General features: G+C 30.4%; 1 protein-coding gene across 1 annotated transcript; it reads left to right on the plus strand.

Annotated features, from left to right (window-relative positions):
* Nucleotides 1-11,696: 11,696 nt before the first annotated feature.
* Nucleotides 11,697-12,245, plus strand: LOC133285758 (putative F-box protein At1g67623). The gene has a single exon (XM_061483039.1). It carries the CDS (start codon nucleotides 11,697-11,699, stop codon nucleotides 12,243-12,245), a length of 549 nt encoding a protein of 182 aa, XP_061339023.1.
* The last annotated feature ends 1,108 nt before the right edge of the window (nucleotides 12,246-13,353 follow it).

A 13,353-nucleotide genomic window follows, 5' to 3' on the forward strand; every position in this document is an offset into this window, starting at 1 on the left:
AAAAAGATATCGTTTTGGGCTTAATGTAGATAACTTATCTACATTTACAGCAGAAAAAGGAAATATATATATATATATATTTCAGAAAAATATTTTTGCAGTTACTACATATAAGGTATCTGCATTTACTTCCAAAACGACGTCATTTTGAGATTGAAATATTAAAAACTATAATTATAAAGACTATAATAACCCTGAAATAAATTAAAATTACAAAAATACCATGATTTCCATTCCAAAACGACGTCGTATTGAGCTTATTGCAGATAACTTATCTGCAGTAACTGCAGAAAAAGGCGAACCCTATATATATATATATATATATATATATATATATATATATATATATATAATCAATGATATATGCGCATCCCCAAAAAAGTATGCGAAGCATAAAAGAATTCTTGGATCGGACACTATGACAGCTTCATGTCCTAGCTTTTGAGGAAAATATTCATTATTTTAAGGGATTTGCTTTCTATATAAAATGCATATAATAGTCATTGAACATCAACGTATCTGTTCAATAATATATTTTATGTCGAAGTAAGATCTGAATAATTCAGGGGAACGGTTGGAATGACTTTCAACAATCTATCCAAGATAAATACATATGTATTGAACTTGGTGTTCATTCTAAAGTCTTACTGAAATATTTACTGAATGAAACTCGGTGCTAATACGATAACTACTTGTGTAAGTTTCTTTGGAAGTTTCAAACAGGACGTGGCTTTTCGATAAGTTAGAAAAAGGCTTTATACAATTAACCTTATCAAAATCTTTATATCAAAGGCCAATGTTAGCTGAAAATATACAGCATATCAAATGAACCTATTGAGTTTGATAGATGTATTTTAACGATATATAATTAATAAAATATGATGTGTTAAAAATGCAGTAACGAGAAATTAAGTTTTAAATGAAAAATCATGTAAGTGAGTGGACGATAAACCAGTGTTTAAAGATCTTCAGTTAAAATGTGGTGTCCTCTTATTACAATTCAGGTTCTCCTAATAACCTAATAAGTGATATCATAGCTGACGGTTTCGTTTGAAAATGGTGATTTGTGTAATTATGTCCAATTATTATGTTCCACCTCACACTTAAGGGGAAGATGGTTAAAAATTCATGTGCGACTTATGAGTAATTGAATTTCACATTAATTAAAAATAATTCACAAATTTTATATTTTAAAATTGGGAAAGGTTATAGTTAGGGGTGTTAATGGGTTAAGCCGGCCTACAAGGGCCTACGGCCTAGTCTATCTTAGGTCAGACTTTGCCTATTACAAATAGTAAAATAGAATAGGCCTAGACTTTTAAAAAAACCCTATTTAGAAAATTAGCTACATGCTTTTTTGTACTTGTCAGGCCTATAAGCCTGCAGGCCGGCCTATATTATATTATTTATTTTAAATAAAATAAATAAAATTATTATTTTAATAATCTTGAATAATAAAGTAATATTACTGTAAGACTTTATTGTGTCATATTTATTGGGTCATATTTATTAATTAATGAAACTCGGTGCTATCCCTTCTTTTAATTGGTGAATGTTTAGTAGGCTTAAACAGGCTAATAGGCTTAATCCAAGGGTTTTCTTTTTGGGAAAACTTCAAAAAAAAACCCTACAAGTTTCCTCAAAATCACTTAACCCCCTCCTCGAAATTTTTAATCATTTATCCCCTTACTTAAATTTTTTTTATCACTTACCCCCTAATTTGATTTTTCATCCAAAATTTTGTTAACAGAGTTAAATTTTTAAAAAAATACCAAAATTACCTTTAATAGAAAAAAGAAAAACATAATTTCTTCACCAACACAATTTTAGAAGAACTCACATAATGTTTTCTTTAAGGTAGCCTTGTTAGAATTAGTAATGATTAAAATTATTTCCTACAAATCCTATTGCTATTAAACACCGTATTCACAATTGTTGGTGTCGTTGTTCAAATAAAATGATTAAAAATTTCGGGGAGGGGTTAAGTGATCTAAAAATATCAACGAGTTGATTGCAAAGAAACCAACATGATACTCAATAGAAATTGGCATACTGGTTTTATTATACGTGAAATACGATTTTGGAAGTTGTATTGTTTGTGGGTTCCTGGAATTCGAACATAAACCTAGATTCAGATTGGGAATTTGCCTAAGGTCAGATTTGTTGATCATATATATAATATAAGAAAACCCTAAATAACGACACCAACAATTGTGAGTACAGTGTTTATAGCAATGGAATTTGTAGGAAATAATTTTAATCATTACTAATTCTAACAAGGCTACCTTAAAGAAAACATTCTGTGAGTTCGTTTAAAATTGTGTTGGTGAAGAAATTATGTTTTTCTTTTTTCTATTAAGGGTAATTTTGGTATTTTAAAAAAAAAATTAACTCTGTTAACAAAATTTTGGATGAAAAATCAAATTAGGGGGGTAAGTGATAAAAAAAAATTTAAGTAGGGGGTAAATGATTAAAAATTTTGGAGAGGGGGTTAACTGATTTTGAGGAAACTTGTAAGGGGATTTTTGAAGTTTTCCCTTTCTTTTTTAAATATAGGTCACACCAAATTTGTAAGTTGGGATCTACACAGGCCAAATCAGATCCAATTTTTTTTGCACAGGACTATCCTTTTTAAGCCAAAACCTAGCCTAACCTAGTCTATTTACACCCCTAATTATAGTTACTATCTTTTTTCTTACTATTTGTTACTATGAAATCTTAACTGTTAATTTCCGTCAACCTAACGGTTATAATTTATTGGATATATTTATTAATTAATTATAATAAATTATAACCGTTAGATTGACGGAAATCAACGGTTAAGATTTGGTAGTAACAAGTAGAAGTGGCAAAGTGAGCGGGCCCCGCCTCACCCCGTAAAAAAATGAGTCAGCCCGTCTCATCCCGCTTTTGAAAGTGGAATGAAAAACTCGGCCCTCCCCACCCCGTTTGGCGGGATGGGCGGGTTGGCCTGCCAGCTCGAAACCTGTTTTGTCATCTCTAGTAACAAGTAGTAAGAAAAAAGGTAGTAACTATAACCTCTTCGTTTAAAATTTTGAACTAATATGTAATGTTATGTATTTTGATTCCTTCTTCGGTCTATCATAGCCTAAAGGTTTATTATATTAAGATATGCGCATTTTTTATATATAAAAAAATGTGAAACTTATGAAAGTATTTTATTCTGTTTGATGCAATATATATAAATATTATCTATAGCTACCCCAAAACTACGTCGTTTTGATTAATGAAAGGTGTTTTTATAATTTTAGGTGAATTAATGATAGGTGTTTCCGTAATTTTATTTATTTTTTATCATATCAATTTTACTGAAACACCCTTCATTAATTTACCTAAAATTACAGAAACATCATTCATTAATTAAAACGACATAGTTTTAGGTAGCTGTAGATAACCTTATCTAAAGTGACTGTAGAAATATCTTTTTCATATATATATATACATCACGTAATAACAATATTGGACTTATATAATTAATCTTTTTAAATGGTATACGATTATTTTCCCGTTGCTTTAAACGAACACTTTCTTTAATCAATGAGATGATGAAGACAACTTTCACACCAACCTAATGCATTTAGGTACATGTGTAAATGAGTTGGGTCAAGTTAGACATTGGTTTAAATAAGTTAGATCTATTATAGATATTTTGAATCTGACCTGATCTATTAGCTTGATATAAACTAAATTATATACCCAACTTGATGTATATTAAACAATTAAAAGACCTAGCTTAGGCATGATAGCCTATTTAAATCTATCAAACCTTCAAAATATATCAAGAATCAAAAAAATTATTATTATTTTTATTAAATTATTTAATTTAATTTAATTAAAAAGTAATATGATATAGATTAGTCTATAACTCTATATTATAGGATTGTAAAGTAGAGATTGTAAAAGTAAGTTTATGGCCTATTTTTTAAGGGTTTTATAATTCTCAATCAACATGAGAATTAGAATTTTCCTACACACCCTTCGATTTCCGTGCTGACATGGGTCCTACATATAATTTTTTCTAACACATGGGTCCCACATGCTTTTTATCTCTACAACATGAGAATTGAATTCTCATTCAACATGAGAAAATCAAACCCCATTTTTCAAAAGAACTTTTTTAGGATCTAAACCTATTCTATTTTACTGATCATATTAAGTCAAACTTCACCTTCATAAGTTGGTCGCAAGTTCTGTAGACTTATTTATACTCTTATATTTGAAAAAATAATAATTTTTTTTTTCAATTTTTTTTTATGCAAATTACCAATGTAGAATAAAAATGATGTTAAGGTTACATAAGGATAAAGTAAAAAATTGAACTTGAGATTTAGAAGTTTGAAAGTCATAAATCATCCTACAACAGAACTTCAAATATATTTTTTTTCCATTGATTTATCAATTATTCAATTTAAATTAACCGTACCCATTTGGGATGATTCTCACAAAAATATTTTCTCTAAAATCTTATAAATAGCGTTGTAATATTGAGAAGACCAGCATCTTATAAAACCCCATGTCAAGGATGGGATGGGGGTGAAAGCTATTGGTTCTAGAAGTTTTTTTTAGCAGAAGACTCACGAAGTTTTTCACCTATGAGCATCTTAACCAGTGAGATTCATTGGAAATTATAAAAGAATACAAATAAAAACCCATTAGATCCATTATTGGAGAAAAAAAGTAGCGTACGTAACTAATATTCTCAACCTTTTGCATTTTATCTAAATTTTATTGATTATTTTGTGACTTTTGTTATGTTCTCATTGACTCTTAAGCCCGAATCCAGCCTTATTTGTTCAACCAAATAATCTCATGGGGCGTATACTCCCACAAAATAGGTGACGGCGAGTGCATCACTTTTCCTAAAATATAGTTATTAACTTTATAAAGAATTATTTTAACCTAAAATTTTAAGATTTTTAATAAAGATCTTTTAATGATTTATATTATTTTCTAATACATCCTTCATGCAAGAGCCATTTGAACTTGAAGTGTGGATATTACATAGACTCAATTTTTTTTCTATTTTTTTCTTTTTTTATTTACTTTATGCTTATTTAATTCCACAAGTGAAAGACGGTGAAGATCAAATTTATGATCTTATAATCACTGAAGATTTGATACTATGTAAAAAATTATTTCAACACAAAATCTTAAAATTTTGAACAAGAACTTTTTTAATATAGTTAATTAATAGTTGAACTCGTGATAACTAACTAGTTAGGACATGTGGTTTGGTAAAATTGGAATTGGACAAATTGAGGGTCCATCATAGTGGGCATCATAAAGAGGCAATAAGGCCCAAATGGGTACGTAGTTGGAGTTATTGGGTTAAACGAAGAGTGTTTTTATTTGGATTTTTTGACATGAAGTCACGTAAGATATAAAATTGCTCACGAGACTAATCCTAATTTAGTCCCCGGATCATAATGCGGCCTCCTTAATCCTCACCATAGTTATTTTCCTAAAATTTGAACTGAGTATTTTCTTCATTTATGACTACAGATATTAATCAATTACCAAGTAAAAGGGGTGTGGAAATAAGGGGTGTTTGTAGTCTGTATTGGATTGGTTTTGAAGCAAAAATCATCCGAATGGATTGGATCAATTTTTGGTTTTTTAAAAAGTTTAAAATTTCAGTCATACAAATCACTGGTTATATCAAAATAAAGTCATACAAAATTACAAATTATTGAAAAATTCAAGTCTTCAAACTCATAAAGAGTTAAAATAAATTAATAGACAATAAAAAACTAAGACAAGATAGTTTAGTAGTTTACTATCAATAACATCCAAGATTCTAAATTTATAAAATAATAAGATTCTAAGTCACCATCTTTTAAGAAATACATAATACATTAGATCGATTTGGATTGGATCGATTTTCACCATCCAAACCTAAAATCGGTCCAAACCAATTAAAATATGCCCTTTTTTCGATTTTTGATTTTTTAATTTTGATTAATTCACGTTCAATGCAGTTTGAATCGGTTGATAAATACGGTAGTGAAAATTTTGATGTACATTTATCATTTTTGTGATTATATTTATGCATATATGAATAACTTTCACAGTTCCAGAAATTTAGGAAAGTACTTCAGTAGCCTTCAAGACTGCCGTAAACTACAAATGGGCCTCTTCACTTCGGGCCTTCATTTTATGTTGAACAATGCTGTAGAAACAGTTTTGAGATTGGTATATTTGCCAAGAATGCCATTGTTTCAATAGTGTTGGAGCATGTTTAGTCTAGTGCCTATTTTTCATGTCTTATTTTTAATTTCTCATATCTTTAAAAATAAAATTTTAATTAAATATAATTTTATAAAGGGAAATACTATTATCATGTTACTGAAAAACAATAATATGTTTTTGCAAGAGACAAAAATTTGCTGGGCCCACGGAAAATTTTCCCCTCACCTTATTTTCTTAAATTTTCGAAGAGCTTATTTTTTAAAATGTATTATATTTATTTTACAATTTTACCCTTATTTTAAATTTGGATTTATAAATTTTATTTTTAATCTCAATAATCTATCCTAATAATAAATTTTTTCATCTTCCTCCTTCAAAACCATCAGAATAGCTTTATATAATCATCAAATAGTTTTTAGCATTATTTTTTAAGCTTTTTTTTTAACTTTAGCTTAAAAAAAATCAAATAGACACTTATTTAGAAAAATGAGATAAGTTTGTTCCGTCCTTGGGACAGAGGTGTCTTGTCAAAGATTAGTTAGTATATTGATCTTGGATGTAAAAGCTCTCTTAGGTATCTATGGATGAGATATCTTTAAGGTTAGCAGATCAATGTGTACTAAGAATAATATTTTTGCCAAAATGGTAATGTGTGTGCACAGTGACAACATAACAATAGTAGAGTGAGAGGGAGTGTCAATACATGTGAATTTTACCTCTTATTTATAGGATTTATCTGTGAATATTGAAATTATGGGCCTTGGAGGGCACTTTTGTAAACCTATGTCCAGGTTCATAGCTGTCGTATTAAGATTAACATCAATCAAGGATTCTTTCATTTATTTGTATTACTTCCTCTTTCTGTTACCCTTTCGTGAGCTTTCTAGAATACAGACTTCTCATATGGACCAATAACAAATTTGATCTCTAAGGTACTCGTGCCCCTTCTCCTACCAAAAAAATGAAAAAAGATTAAAGAAATTAGTTATATTTATTTTTTGGGTAGGTTATATTTTTTTGTTTACAAACTTTTTCAAACTACACTATGTACTACGTGTAGTACATACACAAATAATATATACTACCTATAATATATAGTGTAATTTATAGGAGTTTATAAACAAAATTTTTGTAAATATAATCATGCTATTATTTTTTAACCAAATAAAATAGTAGTCACAAATGCATATGTAATAAGTGTCAATTTGCTGATAATTAATTTGTTCAACTAGTACATGTCACTTTGCAAATTCTGTGTAATTACCCTTCTAATTCATAATTGTAAAGAACTAATTCAACCCAAAAACTTAAGCGGTTGGTTGATACTACATTAATGATTTTATATATCTGAACACGCCCCCTCACACGAGAGCTCTGATACCATGTAAAGAACCAATTCAACTCAAAAGCTTAAGCTATTGGGTGAGGCTACACTAATAATTTTATATATCTCAACAATAATCAATTCTTTTTGTTGAGATATTAGTCCCACATTGGTTGTATCTGCAACTAATGTGGAGTTTATAAGGCCTTGGGCACTCCCACCCTTTGAGTTAGTTTTTAGGGTGATGTATCTCAAGGTTCTTTACATGGTATCAGAGTCTAGCCGCCCCCCACTTTCTCTTGTGGCGTTTCTTAGCACAGGTAGGCTGGACCTGTTGCATTGTCCACTCTTCAAGCCCAATGGGCTCTCGTGTGAGGGGGCGTGTTGAGATATTAGTCTCACATTAGTTGTATGTGCAACTAATGTGGAGTTTATAAGGCCTTGGGCACTCCCACCCTTTGAGCTAGCTTTTGAGGTGGTGTATCTCAAAGTTCTTTACACTTTTTTTCCCTTGTCATATTTCTTAACAATTATTAGATTGTCTTTTGATAACTTCTGGTAAAAAAATGACCTTAATCCATAAGAGTAGACGTGGCTCGGAAAATTTCCCACCAATAATTAGAATAGTCATATTATGATATTAAGAAAAAGAAATTAACTTAAAAGATACTGTCCCTTCCAAAAACTGAATGAGTATTTTATTTTTTAAAGAAAAAGGTTGAAACATGTATAGAAGGGGTTTATGAAAAGGGATAAAAATAAAAATAAATAAACTCATATTCCACTAACTAGATCCTTTTATTTATTTTGCTTGATCAGATTATCAATTGGTTACGGTATGCTCATTCAAAAGTCAACGGGTTTGCTGCAACGATAATCTCATTTGCTTAGTCGAGTTGCTAAACTAAATAATTATTGTTAAATTGAAGGAACTGATTGTGTACTTCGTTTCGATTGTTTCCCTCCCTTAAAAAAGATACAAATAACAGATCAAAATTCACTTGTCATTTTCAAGGGAACTCTCAAACGAAAAGAAAAACAAACCGAATTAGGAATAATATTGCCTTATCAATTGTCATTGTCAATAGATTTGAATAGAAAGCAAAATGAAATGTAGGTTATTATATTCAAGGCCTAACCATTTTTACAACACTCCACAAGTCAACTGTCAACATCGTACACACCAACCTTGGACTGTTAACCTGCCATTAAATTAATTTTGGATGAATATGAATCGGTATTTGAACTTTTAATAAATTTGACTATTCCGATTTTGAGTTTGTGTTTATTCACTTTTTTCAAGAATTATGACTCTCAAAATTTGAGCCCATTATTTTTTGTTGGATAGGTCAAATCCTAAAATCTAATTAAATTGCCATTACACCAACGACTCATGAAAGAGCAAAATTTATTACAAGAAGATTGTTATCCCCGCTTCAGGATAAAGTATTTATGAGTCTTGAGTGATAGAAGATTTCTACAATCAAACTGAAGCCATGTATTTATCAGATGCATTAAATTTTGCAGGCTCAACCCAATTCAATACACGCCATCCAAATCCATGAAGCCACCAGACCTTGGCCCTCTTTGCCTTGTGACTTGGCCGAGTGCCTCTCCACGAAATTCCTCCCTTGTGCCCCATTTTTTTATTCTATTCTTTTTGTGCTTCTTATATCCTCCGAGAAACTTGCTGTTTGACTTTTTTTTTTTTTTTTTTTTTTTTGGTAATCTAAGGGGGTTAGAAAACAACACTCCAAAAAGATCAAATCAACACAATGCTTCTGAAATTATAAACCAAAGATAAATCAGTCCAATAAAAAAGCCAAATAATAGGGAGAAGATTTGAAAAATCACAAAATTATTCTCAACAGGATAATCTAAAGGATATTTAGATAGCTAATCTAAATAAAAAGATAACTATCTGCACAACTATTTCCTTCTCTAAAAAAATGAACCAGTTAGACTTCTCAATTTTTTTGTAAACTTGATGTTTGACTTTACAATCGTGTAGAAGATACATTAGATTTATTTCTCTTCACTTCTTTTTATAAAAATTATGAAAAAAATATAAAAATAATTAATTATTGTCTAGTTAGAAGTAGCTTTAGTAAAAGAACAAAAAAAAAAGTAATTACATATACATTTAAAGTATAACCTAAAAAAGGGGAAAAGGTAAAAATATTTTGGGTCATTTCAATTTGATTATTACCTATTTAATCATGTTTTGTTCAGTAACGTGTTGTGATGAGTTTTGTGCTTACTTTTTAAAAGTATTGACTATTGATCAGAAACAGTTTAATCAAGGTTGACCATGATCAACTTCCTCCGTAAGTGATTTAATGCAACTTTAAGTTATGAGTGGAATAACATGAAAGATGTACCTGCAAGACATTTGGATGCTCAAGTCAAATTTTATGCAAGTAAATTTATTCATATAAAAAAAGATGTGTACCTTTATTTAGCATACTAATATTTATAGTAAGGGGAGACCAGCTTTAAGGGATGCTCTTAATTGTTGCCTGCAAGTGATGAGGCAACAAGAGCATTCAATTGGTTCATGTATAGGTGATTTAAGATGGCTTTTGTAGAAGAATTGCAGAAATAACGTAGCAAAGGTATTTGGCAACCTTTGTTGATTTAAAACCCTTCTTGAAGATGCTTTTTCATGGTGAAATCTTTAAATGTGGGCCTTAATATATTACTTATGAAGGAACTTTTTTTAAAATTGATTGAAATTAATGATTCTTAAGCAACCCATATTTAAGTCTTAAGCAATTAATGATATCCAATAGATGTGTCCCTAAATGAATGATGTCTAATGATTTATAACAACAGCCAAACTTCTTCATGTTATTCATTTTCCTGCAACCTACCGTATTATAAGTAAAAAAGAGTAAGAGAATTTTTCTTAGAAAAGTAAGATGAAAAAATCAAGAGTTTGACATCAAAACTCTTCCAGGAGATTTGTTGTTGAACATTTTTGCAAGAGTGGCATCTCATTCGTTTGAGGACATATGCAACGTGAAACTAAGCTGCAAGTATTTCAAGCAATTTGCGGAGCATGATTTTGTCTACAGACATGTGTCCTTGGATATGTTTTCGAAATCATACTTAGAATGGTTCGTGAAAGCAGTCTTTCATTGGGATGTTGATGATGAATCCAGATTCTATGTTAAAGTGTTGGATTTTGAATTGTATGAGTTTGAATTGTGTTATCTGAAACGCTTCAACAAGGAACAATAAGTGAAATTTTTGAAACATTGTTATGAGAGCGACATCCCAGCGATGCAAATGGTGAACTGAATACATTTTGTTTATAGTTTTCATATCATGTTTCTGAACTGAAGATTTCTTTGAATAGGACTGAAGATAACGTATAATGTTTCTGCATTTTGCGTTCCTATAATTTGTGTTCATGTTTTGCGTTGGAAAAATGTTTTTGCATGTTTCCTTTGAAAAAGACTGAAGATTTTCTCCCTTATATGGTTATGTCTTTTCGTCTTCCTAAAGATTTTATTTGTTATTATGGTTATGCAGAACATGTTCTATAACAGAATGACTTTTCATATTATTTTATTGCTTTTTCATAAATGATTATTATGAAGCCTTTTAGTATTCCGTGAAACATTAATAGTTCAACAAGCTTTTACACGTTTATCTTCTCGCTGCTGCTCTTTTTCCAAAATTGTTCATTGGAAATATGGAGCCACATCATTAATGAAACAAGGAGGTTGCATGCTGATTTTAATAACCAATAACCAATGAACTTTTCTGAATTTCAATCGAGAAATCAAGGAGTTTGAGAAAACGTGGATGTAAAACGTTTTAGTAACCGAGACACTTCCTAAATGATGTGCTGAAATCGTGATGCAGGAGTTGCAGTTGACATTTATAATTAAGGAACAAAAACACACCTCACACAAATCTGCTCTACGATCTCTAAAGAGACTGATTTAAAAAACAAACAAAATAATAATCTTAAATCCATCATCGGAAAACAGAAACAATACATCACTTAAACAGATTGAAGAGTCGTATTAATTGACTGAAACGGTACCAGAAAATTATATATTCATTTTATCCTATTCCCTTTTTCATTATCTGCATTTACATCCAACCAAATATTCTGAAATTTTCAAACCAAAAAATCATGAAGAAAGCAATGGCTGACATCAAAACTCTTCCAGCAAAGTTGTTATTGAAGATTTTCGAAAAGGTAGCGAGCCATTCTATCGAGGACATTTCGAACGTTAAAGTCAGTTGCAAACATTTTTTAAATCTTGCAGAGCATAATTCGGTGTATAAACATACATCGTTGGAGAAATTTGCATGTTTGCCAATGACTTCGGCTTCAGCGCAAAGACCGTTTGTTCACGAAGTAATCAACGATTGTCACGGTGAGCCTGACGAGGAATACAAGGGGATGTTTGAATGGGTAATGACACCAAATGAACATTACAACAGAGATCACCAATTATATTTTTTGAAACGTTGTAGAGAGAGTGACAACCCAGAAATTTTGTACCGTGAAGGAATAGTACAATATTACCAACAGAGTTGTTGTTCTTTGCGCGATAAGGTGGCCCTTGAAAATTTGAACACGGCAGCACAGAATGGTCACGATGAAGCCAAGTATGTTTATTATATGCTTTTGATGATTGGCAACGATCAGGATGAACAAAATTTGGGTTTGAAATTTGTCGTTCTTTGAAAAAGATGACTGAGTTAAATCAAATCAAAGAGCGCGTCAAATCTGTTATTCGAAGTTTGTGGGTGCGTAAATATCCTGTTCAAAATCATGACAAATCTTGGTGCAATTCCAGCAGATGCAACCATTAAAAGGTTTCAAACAAGTAATTAGAATTGGACTGAGACGAAAATGACGATAATAATGATATTACCTGTGAATATTGTGTTGCAGATAAGGAGATAGATGAATTTTGTAATATGTAGGGTTTATTTTTTTTTGGTGTTGTTCGTAATTAATGGATGTACTAGGTTTTCAAATTTTTATTTTTGTTGTCATGCAAAATAGTGTTATTGTATTTAGTATGGCTTCTTTATAGTATTTTATGAAATAATGCCTTTAACATCTAAAGTTGTTTTCAAACTTAAAACAACTAGACATGTTTCCTACAAAATAGTATAAGATTATTTACAAAAAAAAAAAAAAAAAAAATAGTATAAGATTCGTCACTTTATGTTCACCCTTAAGAAGAATAAATTTTATCACTTTTGCAATTGTAGGTGAAGATTACTCGGTACAATTAAACGTGCGAATCCTACAGAATATTATTTTACTTTTTTTCTTTGTCAATGCTACAGCCTTTTGAAGTTCAAAATTGGCACATAGTACAATTATTTTTTATTACCATATTATTGTTAAGAGCTTGATATCAAGATCAACGTGTGGATTTAACAGTAAGACGACACAACAACGACGGCGACAATGATTTTGTTCTTTTTCCCCAGGCATCACACGGGTAATTCACTAGTATTTATAGTAAGGGGAGCCAGCTTTGAGGGTTGCTCTTAATTGTTGCCTACAAATGGTGAGGCAACAAGGTCATTCAATTGGTTCATGTATAGGTGATTTAAGATGGCTTTTGTAGAAGAATTGCAGAAATAACGTAGCAAAGGTATTGAGCAACCTTTGTTGAGTTAAAACCCTTCTTTAAGATGCTTTTTCATGGTGAAATCTTTAAATGTGGGCCTTAATATATTACTTCATATCAGGTATGCATAGTCTTTTGATAATTAATGTTTTTCTTTACTGTTATTACTTATTAGCATCATTTTTCCTAAATAAAATAACAAAA

Source organism: Gastrolobium bilobum, unplaced genomic scaffold, assembly GCF_033153095.1.
Source record: "Gastrolobium bilobum isolate Gb01-03AN ecotype WA unplaced genomic scaffold, APGP_CSIRO_Gbil_v1 utg1991, whole genome shotgun sequence".
Lineage (NCBI taxonomy): Eukaryota > Viridiplantae > Streptophyta > Magnoliopsida > Fabales > Fabaceae > Gastrolobium > Gastrolobium bilobum.

Coding starts and splice junctions, on each gene's coding strand:
- LOC133285758 (XM_061483039.1), top strand. CDS start 11,697: ATGGCTGACATCAAAACTCTTCCAGCAAAGTTGTTATTGAAGATTTTC.